Here is a 25,908-nt window from a genome sequence, read left to right on the forward strand (position 1 = left end):
TTCCTAAATGTTTATTGTTCAGTGTAGCTAGAGGAGAGAGGACCGTGTACTGCCAGTTGCTCATTTTTTTAACTTGTGTTTTCCTATTTTAATGACTCAACACTGCAAAATACTGTAAAACACATCTTTTGATTCAGATGTTTGGAGTAAATGGAATAAGTACTGAAACATGCTTTAAATTGGCGTTAACAAAAGTGTGTTTAAAGATGACTCTCTTGATGGTAGGGATATGACAACATGGTGCAGATGAGTCAAAAAGTATAAAAAGAAGACTTTCGGGTCCCTCTTTTTTTCAGACAATCAAATTAAAACACCACAGTATTTTCCCTGTATCATAAAACTTCCATTTTTTCAGCTCATCCGTCGATGCCAAAGCGCCGCCGCTCCTGCCAATGAGGCCTTTCAATCGGTGCCGTTGCCCCCTGCAAACCTTCATTGTTGATTTATTCACTTGAACAAGTTTTCCAAAAATAGCAACAGGTACTTTCATTCACATTAAACCAGAAAGTGAAAACAGGACGAACGCAGCACCGTGTCCTCTGCTGGTGTTTACAGACAGGATGAATCCGTCTGGACTGGCTGGTTTTGGATCAAAGATGACGAATATCAGACTCTCACGATGGACTGCTGCCATTTTTTGACTATATTGCAGACGCACTTGCCATGGATTACTGCCTTTGTTAGGATCAATAAAAGAGCGAGAGAAGTCTTTCCAACACAGCCACCGTCTTCTTATTTCAAATCCAGTGTTCATGTCATTGATCCAGTTTTTCCAGCCGTCATGAAGCTTTATAATCAAGTTTCATGAAATTGGATTAAAGCTGAAAAGCATTTTCAAATGAGGCAACGAAGGGTGGAGACAAACAATTGATCTGAGTCTTGACAAACAAAATGATGGTGTCTGATACACGGATGTGTTAATGAGCAGGGAGTCCTGAGACGTCACACAATACAAACAGATTCAATATAAATATATTGATATATATATAAATATATATCCTGCCACAAACACCTGCGTAATGCACAATCAAACAATATATAAGTTCAATTACTTTTTATTACAGACTAATGAGGATTTTTTCATTCTATTTTATTTATTTATTGTTTTTTTTTATTCTTCAATACTAAACTAAATCAATACATTTATCATTTTTTATTCAATTTGATAAATATGCATGAAATTATAATATTTATTTGATAGGAATATATGAGAAATAAATATATTTTTTAAAATACTTTTTAAGTAAATTGTTTTTAAAAATTGGTTGAGTTTTGAAAACTAAAAAAAATACAAATTCTGATTAAATAAGTGTAATTCTTTCCACTCCTTTTCGAAATGTCAGAAAAGAAAAAAGCTGTGTAATAGTATTATTTTCTGTATGACCTGTTCTGTTTTCTTTTTTACATGTTTGAAATAAATTTAAATCAAATCAAATCAATGATTTTGATTATTCCTGATAGCGTCCCACAGAAGCAGGTGATTGGCTGAATACACGCAGTTATCAAATCATTTAAAGAAGATATCATTTTAACTTACTCATGAAGGATTGGTTGATTGGTTTTTGCAACAAATGTCGTGCAAATCTTTCCAATGGTGCCTGAGAAGTGGATAATGTACAGTCCACCTCTTTATACTAAATATGACATAAAGTGTCATTTTTAAAAACATGTTTTGAGTGTAAATGATTACTATAAAATAAAGAAAGAGAAATTGTAACATAAAGTGTGTTAACGCTGAACTATAACTCCATTATTTGATAATAGATCTACACACTGATGTAGAAAGCTGCCCTGTTTTTTTCCAAACATATAGATTTACCACAGAGCGGTTTGTACGCGTGCCCTCTTTGTGTTTGCATGAATCACTGTGTGTCTGTGTGTTAACCCCTCTGTGGCTCACACAACAAAAACAATGGAGTCCAAAGCAAAGTGCTGACATGAGTCCAGGCGTGCCTCACCCCCGGCCCCTGGCACCCATGGGTGTATATATACCCCCATGCACACTATCTCTGCAGACCGTTCAGTGGAACCCTGCGACACACAGTTCACCAGTTTAGGTAGGTCAGACCAGTTAACAATACATTACAGTTTCCCAATCTCTGGATATGATGTAGAAAGAGTGTAATGCAATATATCAACTAACAGGGATTCTTGGTTGTTTGCAGTGAAGACAGAGTAGCTTGTTTATTGCCTTTAATGCAAATAATGGAGTCATTTTTAAAACAAATCCGGGAAAGGAAATAGGTGGCTGAAAGTAACAGACTTATAAAGTCCCATGAGAGAAATCTGGGAGTTAACTGTGACAGTAAACAGTGAGGTAAAAGCCTTAGAGATTGCTGAAATGCAACTTGGAGTAGCAGACAGGATGAGGGAAATGTGTTTATTATACAGGTTTGTTTGTTAGTGTTTTCTTCCCTCCGCAGGACTGACTGTCTATGTATTTCCCCACAGGTACTACTGTAAAACAAATCAAAATGGCTCAGACAAATCCCATCCCCATGGGCCCATGGAAGGTGAGCATCTTGTGTGAACGCTTAACGAGAAATTATTCTGCCACACAGGGAGCAGCAAGAAGTTCCAGTGTATGGTTATTTAAATTGTTATGCATCTTTTTGCGCTTTACAGATCACCGTGTACGATCAGGAGTACTTCCAGGGCAGGCGTATGGAGTTCACCGCCAGCTGCCAGAACATCATGGAGTGTGGGATGGAGAACATCCGTTCCCTGAAGGTCGAGTGTGGCGCGTACGTACCCAACGAGCATTTCCTCACTTGGAAACTAATAAGATGGAGCAACTCTTTTGTTTTAGATTATGAAAGTGTGTTGATTTTTATATTTGCCCGGTTTGTGACTTTATTATTTTCACTCCCTGCTCTCAGCTGGGTGGGCTATGAGCACTCTAGCTTCTGCGGCCAGCAGTTTGTCCTGGAGAAGGGAGACTACCCCCGCTTTGAGGCCTACAGTGGCAGCAACTCCTACCGTATTGAGAGGATGATCTCCTTCAGGCCCATCTGCTGTGCTGTAGGTTTAACACAGAACACAGCAACAGCCTCTGGTCCACTTGAGGATGATATTAATCTCAAGTTGTGCTAAACCTTCTTTTTCCTCCTTTGTACAGAACCACAAGGACTCCCGTATGACCATCTTCGAGGTGGAGAACATGACTGGTCGTCAGTTTGAGCTGTGTGACGATTACCCCTCTCTGCAGGCCATGGGCTGGATGAACAACGAGGTTGGATCCCTGCATGTTCAGAGCGGAGCGTAAGTCCATCGTTACCATGATGTTCGATGTGAAGCTTTAGTTTACAGCTACAAACACACACTGGCTGGAAATACTGCACAAGAATCTGCTTTGAGCACCTTCAGTTATTTGAACTTCTTGATTTTTCTTTATAAATGTATGCATTTAATCCGCATGTTCTTGTTTATTCCTGCAGCTTTGTGTGCTACCAGTACCCTGGCTACCGTGGCTACCAGTACATCATGGAGGTTGACTGTCGCGGAGGAGAGTACAAGTGTTACCGTGAGTTTGGCTCCCACTCCCAGACTCCCCAGATTCAGTCAATCAGGAGGATCCAGCACTGAGAAGGGAGCACTTCCATCCCACTTCCTTATCTCTTCCTCATCCTCCTCCTCTCCCTCCTCCTGTACTTCCATCCCTCCTTCTCTTCCTCCTTTACCCCAACCTCCATCTCCCCAGCTCTGGTCCGGCTAGTCAAAGCAGGATCCCAGGCTGGACTTCAGGTGCTTGCTGGTGTCAGTTGTTCACAGCACTTTTGCATTTTTTAAAGAAACATCACAAAAGAAAGGAAAGATGTAAGAAAGACAGAAAACAGGAATGGCAGAATAGAGAGAAAAAGCCGATACAGTGTGAAAGAGAGGTCCCATCTGCCGAGGTTTTCTGCAGAACGATGAAAACGCCTCAAAGTGTTTGCTCTTTTTCATCTCCAACATCGATGGCCTCATCAACATCATCAACATCATCATCATCGTCACTGTCTACTACATCAACATGATCACCAGTCTTGCTGTTACTGTGATTTCCATGACTGCCTGTGTTCAAGACGATGAATAAAGAGAATGAGCAAAGAAACAGAGAGATTCACAGTACGAGTGACATGTACCTTAATCACATCTGTGTCTTGTCTTCCTACACTGACTCTTGGACACCACTGGTGAGGAGCAACGCTCAAATTAAATTATTAAAACTGCAGTTATTAGGTGAATCACAACGACAAAATGTTAATGTTTAGGTGAGAATTAATCTATTTAGACCTTACTGACCTGTTATAGGGTTGTCTAAATCCACATAACTTCACTTTAATTAGTTGAAGTCTTAAAGTTTTCCAAATATACCAAATATGTCACGTTGAATTTTGGGGAAATGTGTATAAAGTGGTGTACAAGATATCTACAATATTTTCATTTGATTACTAGTGTAGCCATAAAAACACATGCGACATAGGATTTACTATTTCAGTAAAAATCATAATGGTCCAGCTGGAGCTGGAATAGATCAGTGCATAATATATAAGATGTCAAACAGTGAATAAGACATTTTTTCCACTTTATAGCAAGTTGAGGGCAAATTAAAGGGAAGACCCGTCACACATTAAGGGGTAAAATACCCACACAAACCGTATTTGGGTAGGCTTGACCTGTGTTGTCCCACTGTATATGTACTGCAAACTAAACCACCTGTTGTGAGATACATTTATGATATATGATAATATGAGAAAATTATTCAAACCCCAGTCACATCCTATTGATAGAAAGTATCTAAAAAATTCCTCCTTACAACGTCTGAGCAGACAGTCTCATTAAGGGCAATTGACTGAAAATTGAATTTAGATCGATGTGAAACAGACTCACATTGTATCAGAATAATATTGCCTTCATGGGAAATTTCAGTTTTTTAATGAGATATATTATACACAAGAAACCAGCAGACGGCTCCATCTGCATATAAGTTGAAATGTCTTTTGATTTTCTTGCTACAAACTAATTCATTTTGACTTTAACTGAAAAATTATTATGGGCCAATGCTGTGATAATATTCTAATAATAGGCCTACCAGAAGTGGAAAATAAAAAAGTAAGCTACATACGCACTATTTTGAGGAACGTTCTTCTATAGTCTAGCCTACTTCAGGGGAATATATTGTTATTTTAACTCCACTTAAGAGAGCTGTAGTTACATTTCACGTGGAAAGCAAACGATAAACTTATATGGTGCACTGATATAGTTTCAACTGCAACATTTTGTAGTTAGCCCCAACCATCTATAACAATACAACTCCTTACACACTAATGCAATACAATAACCCAGTAAAAGCCTACACTAATATATAACTCATGTTGCCTAATGAGTTCTTTATGTTTTTAAACCCTGATTAGATTTGACTGATGATACTCCAGTGCTGTTATGCCTGTGAAATTTGAATGCAGAACTTGTAATGGGGTGTTTGGTTTGGTAGAAGAACAGTCATCATGGACGTCAGGGAGAACAATTCACAACCGTTTGTCCAGCGATGAGAGTATTTCCATCATTAAGCAATAAAACTATTAGGCCTCTGCTATTGTGTTTCACATTTTAACCCTCGGGAAAATAATGAGAGTCCATCATCACTGAAAGATATTGATTTAGTTCAGCAACACGAATGGGACGAGATGATGGTGTTTGAGGACCTCTAGCAACTAACAATCTACAACATGATTTAGATTCACTATTATTTATTTATTTCACTTGTTACATTTTTTAAAAATACAATTTCATTTATCCTTTTTTTCCAGTGTGCCTTGAAGGTATGTTGGGAGGTAGTAGTGTCATGATATAGTAAATTAATTCCTTAAAAAAACAAAAAACATGAAAATGTGAACCTCCAGGTATTTTTTAATTGAAAAATGTATATGTACAAAAATACAAGGTATACAATAAACAACACATCGATGACATAATTAATAATTAAATAAAAAAACAAAAAAAACAGACAAATAAAAAACACTAACTAAAAATAAATTGAAAAAATAAATAGTTCAAACAGGGGGTTCAGGGAAAAGAACTTTTCATAATGACTCAGTAAGGTGTTACATTTTTGTTATTTATAAAAAACAGAGATTTAAGCAAAGAGGTCAGTTCTGGGAGGAAAGGAGCATATTTAGCTACTTTTTTGCAGATTTTTGTTTCAACAAAGTTCATCATGTGTTGAAGAGTATTATCTTCTGTGTTAGGAATCTACAGGTAACGAAACATGTGGTGCGCTGGCGGCCGGAAACCACCAGAGGACGCTGTGGCGCAAATGAGAAATTGCGACATTTGTTTCTTCTTTACGGCTGATGACATGTCAACAACAAACATGGCAACCGGCAGCAACTACTGGGAAGGTAAGTGACGTTTCTACCATCTTATTTAAAACAACTGTCCGCATTCACATCTTTTATTGTTGCTCACCCAATCAGGTTGAACCAATTTAACACTCTCCAAGAGACGTTACGTTAATAAACGTTATCTCAGCGCGGATATAAGAATATCTTTAGCTGGTTCACGCTTAAAGCTAACCTGTTAGCTTGTCTGCCGTTAAAGTCGAACTTCGACAGTTGACGTTATTGACGTAACCGTTTACAACTATCAACGGTCGAACGGCTCTTACGTGTAGCTTCTCCTTTCACCTGACTTCACTTATACCGGAGGATGTTTAACAAGCTAACCTGGCTTTGTTTGAGCCTCTGCTACCTGTTGGACACAAGTAAAACAAAGCAAAAATAATTTACAAAATAATGTTCACCACATAGCCTTCATGTTCTAATGTAAAGACATACTTCACTCACAAGGTAATTCACTGATAGGTTTTGATTTTAATGTCAAAAAGAAAACAGAAAAGGTCTCAGAGAAAATACAAAATTTAAAATAAGAAAGCGTAGAATAACAAATACTTGATTTTTCATCTTTTGACATGCCAAAAAAAAAAAGGATTTGGGAGTAGTATACACTTATTTAATCCCACCTCTTCTCCATAATTCATTGTCAGTCAGTTGACAGCTTCCTCGGTCATACATTTATTTTATAAATATGTGCTGATTGACTAAACTGAGATCTTGTAGCTTTTAAAATAGTTTTGTCTCCCTTGGTTACAACAGGAGCTTTAAAAGTCGGAGTTTTGCCAAATTCCTAGATGTCTGTCGGCATTAGGATCAGGTGTGTTACAGCTGCCACAGACACTCAATTAGGCAAGAAGGCATAATATCAATACACCAAACCAATAAATACAATTCAAAGACATTTATTAGTGTCTGACTCTGGGAAAATGGGGGGGGATGATAAGTAGAATTCCCACCAAACTAGTGTAGCTCTCTTAAACAAATTACACACCTTTTTATGCTATTTTATGTGAACTTCTTTTGATAACTCATGTAATATATATATATATGTATTTTACTTACATTCACTGAGCCTCTCCTGAAACTGTTTGGAGCCCACCTACTACTTAAAAAAAACCAACCTGGGCTACAACAATATGGACTAGATGGTGTAATTTCACGTCTGGATGATCAACAATTCAAACTCACGTCTTGTTGTCTTAAACCTATGCCCTGCTGGTCTTGTATAACCTATGGTGTTGCAAACCTCCCCATCTTTATTCTTTAGTTTTTCAGAGTTTAGTCGTCAGTTTCTTATGTTTCATTTGTTTAGGTATGAATGTCTGCTTCCATGTTGAAATGTTTGTCCGTTTCTCTTTTCCTTCACGTAGATTTGCGTAAACAGGCCAGACAGCTTGAGAATGAGCTGGACCTCAAGCTGGTCTCCTTCAGTAAACTCTGCACCAGCTACAGCAGCAGCAGTAACCGGGACCAGCGGACAAGAGACGGCAGGTACGCTGCACACTCCTCACTTCATTTATAAAATGTGGATTTATTCTGACCTTTAGTACAAACTACCATTGTTTTCTTCACAATAACCACATTGTTTTGTGTTCACCAAATAATTATTTTTACATTTCTTCTGAATAACCGATGTGACACAAGGTTTATCTAATATGATAATGTGTATTTTTAACTATTAAACAATTTCCCCCTGGGATTATTAAAGTATTTCTGATTCTGATGTGATTCTGATTAACAATTTAACAACTAATTTAATTTGTAGGTCAGTAACTGGGCAACAGAATCTCATAAACAAAGTTGTTTACTATTTTGTGCACCAACCACTCACACATTGTTAACACATTGTTTTTCCTGTTCTAATGTATTTTTTTATGGATTTAATGACTGAAAAACATTGAGCTTCATTGAACTTTAGCATCCTTTCCCTTTCATTCGTACACCAGGTCTGATTCTGTCGGCTCCTCTCAAGACAATATGCTCGTGGCCATGACTACTGAGCTGGAGCAGCTATTGGCCAGTGTAAGTCAAATATCACATACTGCACAGTCGCTAACAGCCATAGTTGAAGGGGTTTAGAATCCTCTTCTGAAACAGTTGTTAAAGCCTTAAGCCAGGGGTTGAAATTAGATGTGATGCCATAAATGTCCAAGGTAATTTGAATTATAAAAAAAAAAAAGAATGAGCAGCCAATCCAAAGCTGATTGTGTCATCCTGTGTTTTTATATGCTGCGAGAACTACAGTTTATTTACAGGTTGAACAGACTATATTAGATAGCGGCTTATGCTTAATATAATATATTCATGTTTACTTTGAATGTTGTTTTTATGGCTACTTCAATTTTTTCTTGTTTTTTTTGCAGCTTACAGCCGTTAATGACAAGATGGCAGAATACACAAACACTCCGGGGGCTTCATCACATAACGCAGCATTGATGCATACCTTACAGAGACATAGAGATATTTTACAGGTACACACAATTAACTCACTTTTTGTACTACTTTCTCAAGCTGAAAACAGTTTCAGATTTCATGTGAGTTGTTTTGTTTCTATATGTTTGGATGGAAACATTTGTGAAATTATAATCTTGGATTTTGTTTTTTCCATAGGACTATACTCACGAGTTCCACAAAACCAAAAGCAACTTCTTCAGTCTGCGGGAGCGAGAGGACCTACTAGGCTCTGTTCATAGAGACATTGAGTAAGCACCTTTATACATATCTTGACTAATATACTGCAACGTAACTCTATAATGTTTTTCTGAGTTCACCAGCTTGCCAGTCTCGTGCAGGGCACCTGTGTGTTATATATATGAACTGCTGATGGAAAATTTGCAGTCCTCATAGTCCTCACATGACCATCTGTCCAAACTCAGACTAAAAACACATCTTTTCTCGGTATGCTTTTGCCTTTCTTAATTTTTTTCTGTCTGGGAAATCAGCAACTGATTTCTTCCTTGACAAGTAGTTACTGTTGTTATAGTAACATTATCACCTGTATGTTGGAGACTCTCCCTTTATGTGTGTGTGTCTCATGCCCTTTTATAGGAGAATAACACTCATGCTTAAATCCACTGTAATTATCATATTGAGTGAATTGCGATGCAGGAGAAATGTAGTTTAATGATCTACTTTGATGGAGCCGCACAAGTTATGTAAAATGAAATTAGGTCTTGGTTAATTATTTACACTATGTCAAGTCAGAAAATAGTAAGAAAAAAAAGTTTTCAGAGTAAAAGCAATGTATTCAGATTCTGGTTTAATATTTGGGTGTTTTTGCTTATAAAGTGACCTAAACAATTTATTATGAGTATTGCATCTCATAATGATATACATGGTGTTTAAGAATTATGTAATGGAGCCCAGGAAGAGCTCTGGCAAATTTGGTTCAGACATTTCTTGAACATTAACGACAACAGTAAAAGTTAAAGTAGATAGCAATGATGTTATTCTTCATATTTTAATGGGGATGCTCTTAAGTCATTGCATTGATTTTGACCATTTCCTTTTTTTTTTAAATAATCTTTTTCTTGTAAGTCTCTTCTTTCATGTCACTTTAAGAAAGTGCAACACCAGTGCTAAATCACTGGAGGACTCTCTTACGTATCTTTTATGTTGGCATTGTCTGTCTTTTTTTGCTCAGCTCCTTCTATCTCAGTTTTTTCTCTATATTCTAGCCTTTTTATAACATTTTCATCTTCCCTTCTATTCCTTCCTTCATTCCTTCCTTCCTCCTCTCCTCCTGGACATTTGCTAAATTAACCAGGAGGAGGCAGAAATGTCCAGTTTGTTGCGGAAGTCCCCGCCCTTTGATAATTTCCATTCCTTCTATCATGTTTCATCCTCGAATAAGATGCATCTCCTCCACCTTCTCATTAGCTGCCCTCCCTCCTCCGCCTCTGTATCCCCTGTATCTCTCTATCTGTATCACTCTTTTTCCATGGGGATATCTTTCCTAAGTGCCTTCTACAGTAAATCAAACCACAAGGCTTTCATTCAGCCCAAACTCAGGGAGAGTGGTTACATCTGGCCAGTCTGATGCAGAGAAATGCTTTGTCAGGGGAGGAGATCGTGAGCAAAAGAGAGGGAGAGATCGCCCTGATCTGATGTTGACTGATTACAGAAAGGATGAGAGTCGATTTTAATTTTCTCACAGAGGTGAGAAATATGTGAAATAGTGAGGAGAGGGGGGCAACAGCAGAGATAATGGATGATGAATTGATGATCAGTCCAAATAGGGGAGGGGATGGTGTAAATAAGAGATGGAGGACAGATGAGATGTGGGTTAAGCAGAGCTAATCACTTAAAAGCTTTAACACAGGAAGTACATAATCAGCATCCAGGCATCAGTTAATAGGAGAGAGTGAAATATCTCTTTCAGGCTGAAGCAAAGACCGAGGAAAAACTTGTTTTTGGTGCCCACTTTTGCAATTTACCAGTGGCAAAGCTGTTTAAAGAGTAATTCGTTTCTTTAGGTTTTCATGAAGCGCAACAAAACAGAGCCAGATCTCATGGGGAAGTTATACATGTTTGAATATTAGGTTTTTGGTCAGCCTCTGCTGTACTTTGTGGTTAGTGCTAATTAGAAGGTTAGCTAATCTAAGATGGTGAACATGCTAAACATACTGTGCCTGTCACATCCACATTTTAATAATGATTAATTAACCGGGAACTGGTAACTATCAACTCCTTTCATCAATGCTGGCATCGTTGCATCGTTGTCTGACAGTTGTGCACTGAAAAACAATGATGTCAAACTTGTGCGTCTACACTGCTGGAGACCTGCAACAAAAAGGAGCCATGGCAGAAAGGAAGGGACCGTCAAAAACGTGGCGTTTACATTAGCACCACTCACTTTTTTCTTTGAAAGGCCCGACAACCTAAATTTTAAAGAAAAAACTGTACAAATAGTCCCTCTTTACATCTACATCGTGTTCAGACTCCGATAATAAAACAGTTGCGTTGCCACCACCTATGTAGGCCTATGTTTTTCCCACCAGAAAATGTGTCAGGAATCAATTAGGAAATCGATAAAGAATCAGTCCAATAAGCAGAATTGACACCAGCATTGGCATCAATAAAATCACATCACTTTTCATCCCTACGTTTTAACTTTGTCATTGTGAGCCTAAAGACAGACCTGGTAGCATGGCTGTAGACTTTTAGACTGGTTATATACACTTTGCTTCATGGCGACATCGGGAGGCCTAGTGTCTCTCACCCCACGTTTCCTGTCTGGGTTTCTACTGTCTCTATCAATTAAAGGCCAAAAAAATACCAAACAAACCATTTAATTTGATGTATCCTGTTACTCTGTCAATCCAAATTCCTTGTCATTTAATGCTAACCCTCTCTCTCCTCTAATTTCTTTTTCAGATCCTACAAGAGTGGCACAGGAGTAAACAACAGAAGGACTGAACTCTTCCTGAAGGAACACGAACATCTCAGAAAGTAAGATTTCTTAAAAACGCAACTTATGGCTTAGAAACACAGAAGGCTAGTGGCGACAGCCCAAATTCATTTAGTTCAGCATGCACGTTATGTATTTAACGTCCACAATTCTAATTGAGTGTTTGAATTCAGAGTGAGAAGTTTATGCTCTATTACGTAGTGCCCCCCCCCCACCATAGCTCAAAGAGGAATGTTTATGGCTACTGACAGTAACCTTCATAAAACAGTGTACCGACACGTTGTTAGAAAGCCTGTAATATGTTGCATGATAAGATAATGAAATATTGTAGCCTTTCTTCTAAAACTAGCAAATGAAAATAGTTGAAAAAGTTGTGTGACTCTGCGCATAGTGTGTTGTGACTATATGTACGAGTGTTTGAGTAGTCATACGCATATCTCAGTGGTTTAACGTGCATTTTGTTAATCACGTTACCTTGTGGCTGATAATATACTTACCGAAGCACTTTCTCATGACTGCACTCAAATAGAGGAAGACTGACAAAAAAGAAACTGAAAGAGCAGAAGTGAAACAGGTGATGTGGTGAGAAAATGTTTCAAAGCAGAAGACATTAGGTGTTCAAGTGTGTGACAGTTCAGCAATTTGCTCACCAAAATAAAAAGAACAATAAAGAAGAAAGCAAAACGTTTCTCAATCAAGTGTTTTGGGCCTGAGTCCTTTAATATTGTCAATACAGAGTCCAACGTATATTTGCTAAGTAAATATTTATCTTGTATGCTGAAATCACAGCTGTACAGCCGACCTAACATGACATTTTCACAAGCTATTTGATCCAAATACTCAAAGTCCTGATGATAAAATATTACCTTTATAATCTTAAATTATTGATATCATATGGATGAAGTTTAACTGGCAGAATTATACTCTTGAATTCAATGTGATGCAGAGACGTAGCACTCTGTTGGAGTTGTTGAAACTACAGAAACAGTCAGTCCACTTACAATTATACAGTGGTGATTCAAAGAGGAGCTTCTTCCCTCACAAAAAATCTTGTGCTACAAAGAGCACATGACAACAGTAAACAGCAGTCATCAAGTTACTCACAGAATTAACATTAATAAAGTTTGTTAGCATCAAACTATGAGAAGTTCTGATGATTTTCGCATCAGAGTTTAGTGAGTCTGTGAATTTTGCGAACCTCAGTATCAGAGTTCGGACTCACTCGCACTGCTGTGACCAACTTGGAGAACTGAGAACTTGTATGAGAGCCCGGCTGTTGTTAAGGATAGCCGCTCTGCATCAGTGGCAGGCTGAGGTGGATAAAACACAGTCAAGTACAGTAAAGAAAGGATCTTTGTTCAGCTTTATTTTAGCCAATACTGATCCATTAAATATGTCGATTTGATACTGATTTGAATGGATTGAAACAGCTCTAGTTGTTCGGTTTCTTTGGGCCATCACAAGCCTCCAGAACAACTTCAGTCTTTAGTGGGGTTTTTTTAAATATAAGATGACATTGTATATTACATATTTTACATTACATTATACATTATGTATATGTGTGTGTCGACCATTCTTTTTACCACCCTAGTGGCTGTAGGAAAGGCAAAAGTGGTCTGTGGCCAGTCATTTGGTCTGCCACTGTGGTCCAGAATCATCTCTTTGAATTATTGAATAGATTTAAATAAGATTTTTATACAAACATTAACAGTTGTTAAAGGATGAATCCTAATGATTTTTTTGTGATCCCCTGACTTTTCTTAGTACAATCAAATTTTCCTCAATATTTTGGTTTATGATCAAATACCATGGATGTGTCATCTTTATCCACTGAGCAACTAAATATCTTAATTTGAGCCGTTTGGAAATTAAATCACTTGAGTTCATCATTTACAGTAAAACTGTCAGTCACCAGCAGTCAGTTAAGATTTGGCCTGCCACTGTAATATAATGAAATCCATGAAACTGATTTCTTCTGAATACGTGCATCACATTCATAAACGGTTGTTTCCTGTTCAGGTTGCCATTTGCCAACTGATTGACAGCCCTAATTTATAGAACCTATGTGTTTACAGCTATATTTACTGTTATAATTATTATGATTAAAACTATTTCACGTTGCCTACTAAATATTGAATATTATATTGTTGTTTTCAGAGGCTAAATTGTTCATAATACACCAATAAAGAAACTCAAACCGTTATCTCCAACTCACTTTATTGTGGGACAATAGACGGCACACAACAGACAAAGCGTGCTGCAAAGACTATTACAGAAAGTTAGTTGATGTTAATGTAGTTCCCTGCACCAAAGCCTCCTGCGTTGAACCCAATCCCTGCATTGATAGCGTTGCCAATATTTATTTCAATTCCTTTTCCTCCTGTTGATTTAGAAAGAAAGATCAGAAGAATGAAAACACATCTTTTCTTTTAATCTTAGAGCCGTAATGTGCAGATTCTAGTCTTGTACATCAGTCAGAAATAATGAAAGTGCTACAAGCAACTTTCCCAGGACTCACCGTTCACATTGCAGTTGTTCCCTACACCAATGCCTCCTGCATAGTCTCCGACTGTCATGTTACTTATGTTGCCAATACCTATTTTGACTCCTTCTCCTCCTGTTGACATACAAAGAATAATAAATAGAACAAAACCCCTGCTAATTTTCATCAGAGCTGTGGAAGGAGGACTTACCCATTACATTGCAGTTGTTTCCTGCACCAATGTCTCCTGTGATGGATTCAGTATCCATGTTACTTATGTTGCCAATATCTACTTGAACTCCTTTTCCTCCTGTTGCAAAACAATGAATGATGAATATGACATCATCACAAACTGTTCAATCTTCACACTGCTTTAATGTGCATTTTTAATTCAGTTACATTATCAGAAATCACAAAAGTGCCCAGTTTTATAGACCAACAAAATGAGACACTCACCGCTCACATTGCAGGTGTTCTTTGCGCCAATGTTTCCTGCATTGTCTCCAACTGTCATGCTACTTATGTTTCCAATACTGATTGCTTTTCCACCTGTTAAACGCAGAAATAATAAATAGCTACATACATAATAAATTTATGGCACGGATTATAATATTTGAATGAGTTATGAATCAAAAATCATTCACTGCCCACTCTGACTAACTTTCCAGCGACGTATGAGACACAAATCTCACCCATCGTATCGCTGGTGTCCCCTGAAGCCGTGGATCCAGAGATAACTCCAGTTCCACTTCCCATGTTACATGAGTTATCAGTATTTGACTGAGATCCTGTTCTTCCTTTTTACAATACAGATAATGACCGAGACATAAGATCATAAAACACCTCACCTCTAGTAGCATCTAGTCGTATTTTACACACCGAAGTACGAAAGCTCTAAACTAGCATGCTTCTACTTTCTTTAACGAACAAAATGAGCTTGTGACTGACAAAAACGTTGAAACAGAGATATCAACAACCAGTGTGCAGAGGTTGAACTCACCGCTAATATTGATGGCATTATCAGCACCGATCTTGCCGCTGTTGGTCCCAACGACAATGTCTTTGCTGTTCCCAATGCTGTGTGCCATTGTTCCCGCTGAAATAAAGACAGACAGACAATAAGTAAAACAGTGTTTGGTCTAAAATGGATTAAGACAGAATTCTCAGGTAAATTCACTTTTGTAAAGACTACACCACTTACTGATTCAGCTGAATGTCTGAGATGTAAATGTAAATTGGAAAAAATAAAATATTAAGTATGTGTGGTACCTCAAAGACAGCGCAGCTGACGTTGACACATGCAGATATCTTACTCTGGTTTCACATGTTAATTCTGTGCTTGTTCATATGACGAGATGCTTTTTTTGTGTCCTGCACAAGTGTGACTTTGGGGGGTGAGCACTTCCTTGTGGTTAGCAAGTGTTTTGTTTAATCTGCAAAACTCATATTTTCCCAGTCCAAAGGGGGGATTTTGTCCAGAAATGCCGCATCAACTGACGTTAATTAGTGAGAAACCATGACATTCATTTTACATTATAATTATACTTCAATTAAGGCATTTTAAAAAAGAATCCCTGATCCTGTATCAGCCATTCTGCAAATGACTTTACCAAAGAGGCCCTTGTAGCTTTAAGCGCATGACTCTTTGAACGTGAAACTGCCTTGTTTATAAATGTGCATGAATGTAACAGAAAATAACATTATCAGCTTGTTAGATACACACGTGCTGAGATACAGAATCTAACATTACAAACACACACATTAACACACACTGAGCGATTTACAGAACTCAAAAACACAAATGGACAAGAAATGTTAAATTACATTTAAGATCTGATTTAAATTTTTTTGTAGGAATTATTGGGGAGTGGTTTAATTTGGGGCTCTGTGGAAAATCAGTGTTATCGAACTTCAGTGGCGACACGTTTGAAGATGTGATCGTATTCTAACAAAACTGAATCAGCAAATGAGTCTCTGACGTTTCTTTTTTACAGATATGAAAATATTTGTCAAGGCAATACAAATAATTCATTGCATTAAAAACCCATTTCAATTTTATTCAACTTTGCAAATATTTATATTACATACTGCATTGATATATTCAGTATATTCTCAGTAATACTGTGATATTGATTTTAGCCTGTGATTCACATTAACATTTTCACTGAATATGAAGAGCCACCTATAACAGTTAGTTTAAATTAAATAGGTCTTGTGTAAAATAATAAGCTGGTAGTCTTAGCTGCACAGTTCAAAGTTTGAGCACATTTCATATCTTCTCATGACTCTCGTTTTTATATCCAAGTGTTGGATGATGAGCATGAAAATAGCTTCCTTATTAGACAAACAGTCTCACCTAAAGCAGGCTTGGTTGTTCCTCATGAAGTCTGTATTAGAAAAAAGAGGCATATTTGCCAGAGATAATTCTGTTTAGTCGTTTGTTGTCTTTGATTTTAGTTAGTTATTTTATTTTTTCTCTACATAAACTTAAAGTAAAAAACACAAATTTAGTGTAAGTGTGTACTTGTTGGATAATAAGTTGAAGGGGGATTATCAGTGTGTGATCACTTTAATACTATACTCAACTGCTGGTTAGTCAGTTTCCTGACAAAAACTCTGTCAAAGACGAAGCAATATTCAAAACAAAATCAGGACACAGTTTATCTGAAGGACGAAGAATATACGAGCATTTTCAAAGGCACTGGATATCGTCAGGGGCAAATGTCAACTTGTACATAAGCACTCTCATGACGGACTAATATGGACACTTGTGCAGACACACACACATGTAGTCTGTTTGACTGTCAGAGCTAGACTGCAGCTCTGATTACTACATGCTGTTGAAACACGTTATGTCAAATGTTATAATAAAAAATAGTATGATGAAGGTAACGGGGGCGGGATTGGATAAACTTTTGCTTCTCCCGCTTTCCCTATCTGCCGTGTGAATTGAATGATTTAAACTAAGATAATGTGTGATGATGATCTAACAGACCAAAATAAACAAATAAATAAAATTATAAAATATATATTCAGCCAAAGACAGTATCATACAGCAGGTTCTTTAATGTATTTTCATTTGTGTTTTTATTACATTCATCTGGTAAATGTCATTTTCAGGTGATTTTAAATCATGACTTTAACGTTTAACAAATGGTGCATCATTTTTAGAAGACTTGTCAGATGAGGGGCAATTTCCTAAAAGGGAGAAAGACAAAGAGAGGAAGAAAGATTAAACTATTGCTTTGAAAATTCAGATTATGTAGTTTTACAACAATGCATTCACAGTAAAAAATTAAGAGATCAGGTTTGATGCTAATGAGGCAAGTGGATCTTTGTCCTCTTACCTCAGCTGATGTTGACCCTATTCCCTGCACCAATGGATCCTGAATTATTACCAACTAAAACATTGGAAGTGTTGCCAACACTGTCACCTGCTTTCAGTCCTCCTGTTGGTATGAGGATTAAGAGAAAGGATAAAAAGTTAACCATAAAGATGCTGATACCTGAGCATATGTGATGAACTTGACTTTTAATACTGTTCTAGCAATAAAAGGAATAACTCACCTTCTATTTTATAGCTGTTCTCTGCTGCAATGCGTCCTTTCTCTGTATTCTTCCCCATGACGGTGATGTCAGAGGTGTTGCCCAGAGCAGCATTGTTTCCAACTCCGCCTGTAAGAGAAGTCATGAGAGAAAGACATTTAATGAAACTGTCAAGAAAACCTGACGGAAAAGTATAGACACAATCAGATTTACCTGTAACATCAATGGCATTTTCAGCACCAACCTTCCCTGCGTTGTCGCCAATGAAAATATTCTCTGTGTCAGCAACTTTCGACATGGTTCCTGCTGAGATCTAGACCGTCAGATAATGACAGGAAACTAACACCATGATTGTCATAAAAATGGGCTCAGTCAAAATGTTTTAAAGACAGCAGTTGCCTGAGAAACGTACATACATGAAATCTTAATCTTACCGCTGGTTTCAGTTGTTTGTCCTGTGCTTTGAGGTGAGCTTGTTGAAATGAGGAGAGAAGTCTCTGGTTTTATAAGTGTCCTGCACATGACTATTCATGTCTTTGGGGGTTTAGGAGGAGGGACTTCTTCAATGGTCAACAGGTGGTTTTTCAGGTGGTTCAGCAAAAATCTTTTGTTCCCACAGAGTCTAAAAGGGATATGTGAGATTTGTCACGCAGTGCTAAGACTCCTCATGTGGCTATCACGTGGGCCAATGGACGTTACAAAGTGGTTGTGTATCATGAGTCCACTCTGTCTGCTGTAATGTGCGTTATTAAAGAACCAGACATGAACTCGCTCATATTTGTTTTTTCATCCTCTTACAAACCCAATTTGTGCTCAGTAATTTGCTCAACCTTTTATTTTGTAAAACTAAACCAAATCACTGTGGAGGCATTACCACATATTCTTGCAACAATTACATTTACCCGCTGCTATCAACACTAGATGGGATCACACCCGCTGCGATGCCAAATCAGCCCGGGGTGGAAGGTGCTACTACTTTCTACCAACCTACTTCTGGTGCCCTTGCTCAGACCATACATATCTTTTGAACACTGCCTTCATTTTGATCTAGACTACGCACCTGAAAGGTTTTGTGACTGCATATTGCGCGGTTTCGACGCTGTTGCAGTGATAACTGCAAACAGACATCAGACATCCAAACACCTGGCAAAATACTCAAAACTGCATTTGTTGTAGTTCCCGCTACAGTAGAGGTGTCTACATTTTGCCATGTTGACACACACACACACACACACACACACACACACACACACACACACACACACACACACACACACACACACACACACACACACACACACACACACACACACACACACACACACACACACACACACACACACACACACACACACACACACACACACACACACACACACACACACACACAGTGAAAACAATACCAGTGTCACTAGCACAGCTGGTAAAAATCAACAGGATTCATTGTGTCCTTTCATTTTACATACTTTAACAAAAACTGTTAAATTGTTGTGTTGTCGCGGGTACAGCAAAACAAAATGTTGACCAACATTGCTGCCACATGCTAATTTAGGTACTTTTTTGTTTTTTACAGTTAATGGATGGATTTAAATGATTAAATGTATTGATCACATGAACACAGTGGCGCTATGGCCTCTATGCCTCTAATATCATTTTTCAGTCAGTGCTGTGATGGTGTTTGACTATTTTCTACATCTGATTAGCAGATGTTCATTTGGCATTTCACAGGAAAAGCAGGAGTCGTATTATTACTTTGCTTAGCTTTGAGTGGTCAAAAGAGTAGAAAACTACTTTATAGATGCAGTCCATTTATCAAGACAGTCGGACGTTATTTTTAAATGTTCCATACTGAAACCACAAAACCACCACGAGTCACTGTTTGAGTCTTGACTTTAACCTGAACTTTTAGTTTTGGTTTAGCGACTGTGTGAGCTGAAGCTTCGCTTTCTGTTTAGGTTTATGGCAGTTATGAACTAAAATGTATGAATCAGCAATGCAGTGGATCTAATGATTATAGAAATGTCATTTAATCAACCAAAAATGAGAATGAATGTTTATTTAGTTATTATTATATTTGAACTTAGACGAACTTTAACCAGCCAGCATGTTGACTGATGCTGTTTTTGCAGGATACATTATGAGACCGAACATCTGAGGCTTATTTCCTTAAGTTATTTGAGTTGGCTATCTCAAAGTTCAAGTTCCTTTTAATCTAATATATTCTTCACATGATGTAAGTTTAAATGCTTGGACCAAACTTTTCTAGAACAGGTTATTTTAATAATCTCATTGAAGCCATCAGTAGTTTTTTTTATTTAACACAATCAAATGGAATTTTTGACAATAGCATCAGAGGATCAAACACATCTGTCTTTATGCTTGGATATTGCTCCACCTTGCTGCCACTCTGTCATAATACACCAATTTATTAGCCTCTTAATTAGACTCAATTTCCCCTCACTTTATTATTATTTAATTCTATTTAAACTACTGTGATACTTAAAGATGTGAGTGGCGATTCAATTCAAACCCACCTCGCCAAATTCCTTGATGGAGACAGTGACACTACAATTCTGTGTAGAGTTCAGCTGCTGCTTAAAAACCCACGATTTGCAGCCAACACTTTATTACAATTAGACCAATTAGGAAATCGTATTTTTTTTTAAACACAAAAAAAGTCTACAGCCACACTAGCGCTGAGTTAAGTGCTAAGGTCCGCATGCTAACATTAATAGTTATAAAATAACATTTGCCCTCCATTCAGGACCTATACTTCACCTATGGAGTGAGGAAACGGGCAGGAAGGATCCCTGCAGACCCCTCAGACCCTGCAAACAAACTGGTTGAACTTCTTCCCTCTAGTGGGCGTCACAGAGCTCTGTATGCCGAGACCACCAGACACAAAAACAGTTTCTTCCCCCAGGCCGTCTCCCTCATCTCCCCATAATCCCCCTGCCATTACATGTCCATTTGCACTAAACATGTATATATATTTATATCTTTCATTTTGTCTTCTTGGGTAAATACTTTATTTTTATTTTGTATTTTTCTGTGTTTTTGTGTATTGCGTGCACAGAGGAGAGGAAAGATCTGGAGTCGAATTCCTTGTATGTTTGCACAAACATGGCAAATAAAGCTGATTCTGTTTCTGATTTTAATTAGCACTAAACCTTAAGTACAGCTGCGGCTGATGAAAATGTCAACGTAAATCCCTGGTCAATTTAAAAATGTGGCGTCATGGTGAACCAAAAGTCAGAGGCTCCGAAGTCATTAACATTCATTCTGAGGGGAACGTGAATATCTCAGCCAAATGTCATGGCAGTCTATCTAAAATGTTTTCTGACATAAATAATCACTACCTGTTGGTGGTGCTACAGGAAAAGTCAGACTTCATCCTCTGGGGACCAAGAATGTCCAAATACAATAGAATAGGAATACTTTATTGATCCCAACCTGGGACATTGCAGTGTAACAGCAGAATTACACACAGACACATCAAATCAGTAAAATACAGTAGAAATACAATATAAAAGATCTCTAAAAAATTAAATGTATAAATAAGAGGACTAATTGTAGTGCAAAAAGGTATCATATTAGGTGCAGTGGACAGATTATGAGAAAAAACATAAGGTGCTTCGATTGTATTGTTCTGAACAGTTTAACTGTTATTGTAAAGTGTGATGCATGTGGCAGGAAAAATTTCCATTATCTGTCCCTTCGATAATGAACGTACGTAATGTGAATGTACAAAATGTGATTGCAGTTTATCACATAGGTGTTGAGATATTTGAGTCTGGACCACAGTGGCGTACCGACCAGAACAGAACCACACAGCTAACATGGCTAATTTTCCTTCATCTGCCGCTCACTTCGTTAATCAGTCAGTGTGGCCGTTCGAGTTGATGTTTTATTGGATTTTATTTCTGCCTTTGAAACAGTCAGACAGGATCCTCATTGATGCACTTAGATGGTGGGTTGGTCGCACTGTAGTTGCTTTATATCCTAATTACCATAAAATGTTCATTTGGTGATGGCTGATGTTTTGATTAATCAGACTTTTGGATATATTTTTCCTGCGTTCCCAGCGCTCAGCGGTAAATGAAGAGAAGCGGTGATGTGTTTCCTTTGACTCTGCATGTCTCATTCGGCATATACATTTATTTTCATTTCTATTTCCTTCATACTAAAGGTGATGGATCTCAAATCTGATTTAAAAGCACGGATCTGTCAGTTGTCTTTCTTGTGTTTTGTAAGATTTCCATTAGTCATGTGGTTCACGATCCGTCGGAGAGCCGTTTCCCAAGAGAGAGAAAAGCGTTGGAGGCAGAAAGGCAGAGCAAGATGGAATAAAAAAAACAAACATTGGTTACAAACAACTAGTGCATTAACAGAGAACGTAAACACACACAAACACGTTATCTGCACACATTTAACTGTGTCCTATGTGACCACTAAACGTGTGCTCCTCCCTCTTACCTCAGTTAATGTTAACGCGGTTCCCTGAACCAATTGATCCTGAGTTATTACCAACAGTAACATTACTGATGTTGCCAATATTGGACTTGGCTGCGATCCGTCCTGTTTAAAAGCAAGGAATATTAGAGGTTTAAAAAAACAGTTAATCATTCTCTGATATGTGCTGTAAGAAATTCTGAACATGAGTAATGAATCAAAAATAAATCACCCACTCTCAGCCGTGTAAGATAACCCACCTGTCACAGCGTAGTTGTTCCTTCCTCCAATATATCCTCGGTTTGTTCCAGAAACATGAATGTTGCTGACGTTACCCAGAGAGACATTTTCTCCTTTATCGCCTGCAGAGGAGAAGACATCAGAGATGATCCCACGGACAGTAGCAGTGTAGAAAAGCGATAAACTTACCGTTAACACTGTACTCATTCTCAGCACCTATAGTCCCTTCATTGTAATTGATGTTTGTGCTGTCCGACACCAGTCGTGCTGAAACGTCGACAGATGAGCCTAAAAAGATAACGAAAAATGATGAAATAAGAAATGTCATGCTGTTAAATCCCATGACGACACTCTGCAGCTGTGACACACTTGTTAATGTCTTTCATGTGGGACTGTTTGCACGATCACATCTGGGACACGGCCTCAGCTTAATGTGTAACATGTAAACAAACAAACTCGGTGACGACACAGCAGTCCAGTCGGACATGAAGCCGAGTTAGACGCTGACACGTAGAGTCTATGGTTCCTTTGCCTTGTCAGGTGTGATTCTGTTCTGTATTTCATGAGAGGTTTTAGTGATTTAGCCGTAATTTCCACAGAGTCTAAAAAGGAGGGGAGTGTTTGTGTTGCAGAATCACATCAACTCATTTTCAACTTCAAAACTGTCTCTTCTTAGCTCTGCTAGACTCTGCAGACAATCATCACTTTCAAAAAATTTGATAATAATGTATTTGATACTTTTGTCAGTGGCAAGGTGGAAGGAGCAGTAATGTATTCTGCTGGTGACCAGACTGGTGCTGTGCAATACGGCAAAAATAATCTACAATATAATTTTTCAAATTCCTCTTCATGCATTAATCATCTTCTTGACCCCTTTATGAAATAACCACATGGTAAAGTATATTTTTATGCACTGAATTTAATATTTGACAAATGAAAATTACTTTCTGATTTTATTAAGAGTCTTAGCCAAAATTAACACACTATATAAGAAAGACACATTTGTATAGTTTTGTGAAATAACAACCGGCCTTATTTCTGTTTTAAATGGAGGAACTTATGAGTACAGTTATTGTGTGTACTTACAGTAGTTGTCTTATTATTATTATTAATTGTTGTCACAGCAAACATGTTTAAAAGCAATTGTTTTTCTGACGCACTTACTGTAATTTAAGGTTTTTAATTTGAAATATTCCCAATAATGTTATTGTGAATTCAAGTACAATGCTTGCGTAATGTTTCAAGTCATTTTTGATTTACGTTTAATTCAGAGTCTGTGGTGTTTCTTCTCCTTTTTTTGTTGTTTTATTTTAAACGCTCATTTAGTTGAGCTTTACTTAGGTAACGTGTTTTGTAGCTAGCTTTGCCGTTTTGAAGAAAAACAAACAGACAAACATTTACGTTTGCTCTCAGTCGAGCTTTCTGTCACACTCAGACAGAAACACACATGAAGTTTATTTTAGATTGACTTTTGAAGCTGTAAACTTTGAACTGTTGCAAAAATGTCCCCACGAAGCCAACACAAACCAGGTTTACGAACCAGTGATCACCACTTTGAGACGTTTTCTGAGCAGTTTCAAATCGAGAGGTAGTTACTAAATAAAGAAAGCCAAAAAAAACAAAAGCAAGAATCTGCCTCGCCTGTAAAGAAGAGTGAGAAAAAGCAGAGGACGGCAGCAGATATAGTGGGAGAGGTGGACGAATGGATGAGGAGGAAGTATAAAGCACTGTATTGATTTTTGGTCTCCAGTGGAGTCGGCCAGGATGCACACTGCTGACTTTATATTCTCTGCTCAGCTCACGACTGAACGCTTCGTTTTTCTGTCCGTCACTTATCTCCGCAGCTGATGTAAACTTCCTGTGTGTGTTCACTGTTTTCCATCCATCTGTCTTTTATGCACCTAAAACTAATCACACAAGGATGGGGTTAACCTCCTGAAATGTATACGTCTGTGTGTTTAAAGTAGTTATATTAGAGATTTATGTCCTGCTTCTGCTACCATGGGGCGTTGATTTGACCAATCAGACTTTGACTTTCTGAAAAATCCGCCATTAACCGGCACTTTTGTCCTGTCTCGCAGGATTCACAGGAAGTGCTCCATTTATGATAATAGATCCAAAGAGCTGTGTGGTTTCATGGCAGGCTTTCCCTGTGTCCTGTTAATGTCTTATTATATATATATATATATATATAACATACATGATTTATAGTGTGCATTTTTGTATAAGAATCTATAAATGAGGGTTTTTCAGTTGACTTTACCTGACTTTTTCTTCTTCTTTCTGTTTCATGTGCACAGCTCAGATAGTCTTATTGACAATGCAATAAGGTAAGTTTTATCACCCCATTCACTCCCCTCCTCCACCACCATCTAAGTGTATCTCCTCCTCACACACACACACACACACACACACACGCACACACGCACACATGCACACACGCACACACACACACGCGCGCGCACACATGCACACACGCACACACACACACACACACACACACACACACCATAAGCAAACAGCACATTCAGGTCTATTAGAACAGATCATCATGCCTCCATACTTTTAAGCTCCTCAGCTGAAACATTAAACGTAATGTGATGCTGTGCAGACAGCTCATTCCCTCTTCTCCGACCAACTAATCCCTTGTGGTTTTCTTCTTCCCTCCAGCATCGCCATGGCTACCAAAGAGAACATCACATTTCAGCGTGGGATGTTGAAGTCCATTCAAACCAGGGTCACAACTTTGGCCAGTATCCTTGATTCATTTCAGTCATGTGTCCTCCTTTTCTCTCCACCTGACCGTCTTTACTTTATTTTACGCTGGTATGACAGACCATAGACTTACACCGTTTATTGCTCTTCCTGGTTGTGTTCGAAGCTCCGCTGATGTATTTTCCCTGCTGATTTCTGTCTATTACTGATTGCAAGGAAGGGAAAGCCGACTTGGATCTTAATTATTTTCCTTCACCACACTTCCCCGCCCCTCAGATCGTTTCCCCGCCATCAACGGTCTCATCCAGAAAATCAATTTGCGCAAGAGGCGGGACTCTTTAATTCTAGGCGGGGTGATTGGCGTCTGCACCATACTCCTGTTGCTCTACACTTTCCACTGATCTGCTGGTGAACTGACGGACCGTTAATTTCTCTAATGCTAAAAAAAATATTCATTATATCTCTTTTTTTTTTTACATATTGTAATTAACTCTCCTTAAAAGATCACTTTAAAGAGTTAAGAAAGGATTTTATTTTGAAAATAAAAATATGTCACATTTGAAAAAAATTGTCGTAATTGAAATAGTTAAAATTGTCAGATTGGAGAGTTTATTTATTTTCTGTGTTATGAAAACTTTTCCATCTTGGAATATATAGATATATTGCTGCTTATACATCCTGTTGTA

General features: G+C 37.9%; 2 protein-coding genes across 2 annotated transcripts; both read left to right on the forward strand.

Annotated features, from left to right (window-relative positions):
- Positions 1 to 2,474: 2,474 nt before the first annotated feature.
- LOC310957119 (beta-crystallin A1-like) lies at positions 2,475 to 3,585 on the forward strand (the record flags this gene model as incomplete). Its single annotated transcript, XM_083927555.1, has 5 exons — positions 2,475 to 2,513; positions 2,626 to 2,744; positions 2,880 to 3,021; positions 3,119 to 3,261; positions 3,438 to 3,585. The coding sequence occupies 5 exons, from the start codon at positions 2,475 to 2,477 to the stop codon at positions 3,583 to 3,585; spliced, it is 591 nt and encodes a 196-aa protein (XP_083783681.1).
- A 2,755-nt stretch (positions 3,586 to 6,340) lies between these two features.
- Positions 6,341 to 25,895, forward strand: LOC310957030 (Golgi SNAP receptor complex member 1-like; the record flags this gene model as incomplete). Its single annotated transcript, XM_083927440.1, has 9 exons — positions 6,341 to 6,383; positions 7,748 to 7,868; positions 8,324 to 8,399; positions 8,741 to 8,848; positions 8,988 to 9,079; positions 11,754 to 11,828; positions 24,808 to 24,837; positions 25,178 to 25,260; positions 25,499 to 25,895. 9 exons carry the CDS (start codon positions 6,341 to 6,343, stop codon positions 25,621 to 25,623), a joined length of 753 nt encoding a protein of 250 aa, XP_083783566.1. The 3' UTR covers positions 25,624 to 25,895.
- Between the last annotated feature and the right edge of the window lie 13 nt (positions 25,896 to 25,908).

The sequence above is a fragment of the Echiichthys vipera genome (genome assembly GCF_963691815.1).
Source record: "Echiichthys vipera genome assembly, chromosome: 14".
Classification (NCBI taxonomy): Eukaryota; Metazoa; Chordata; class Actinopteri; order Perciformes; family Trachinidae; genus Echiichthys; species Echiichthys vipera.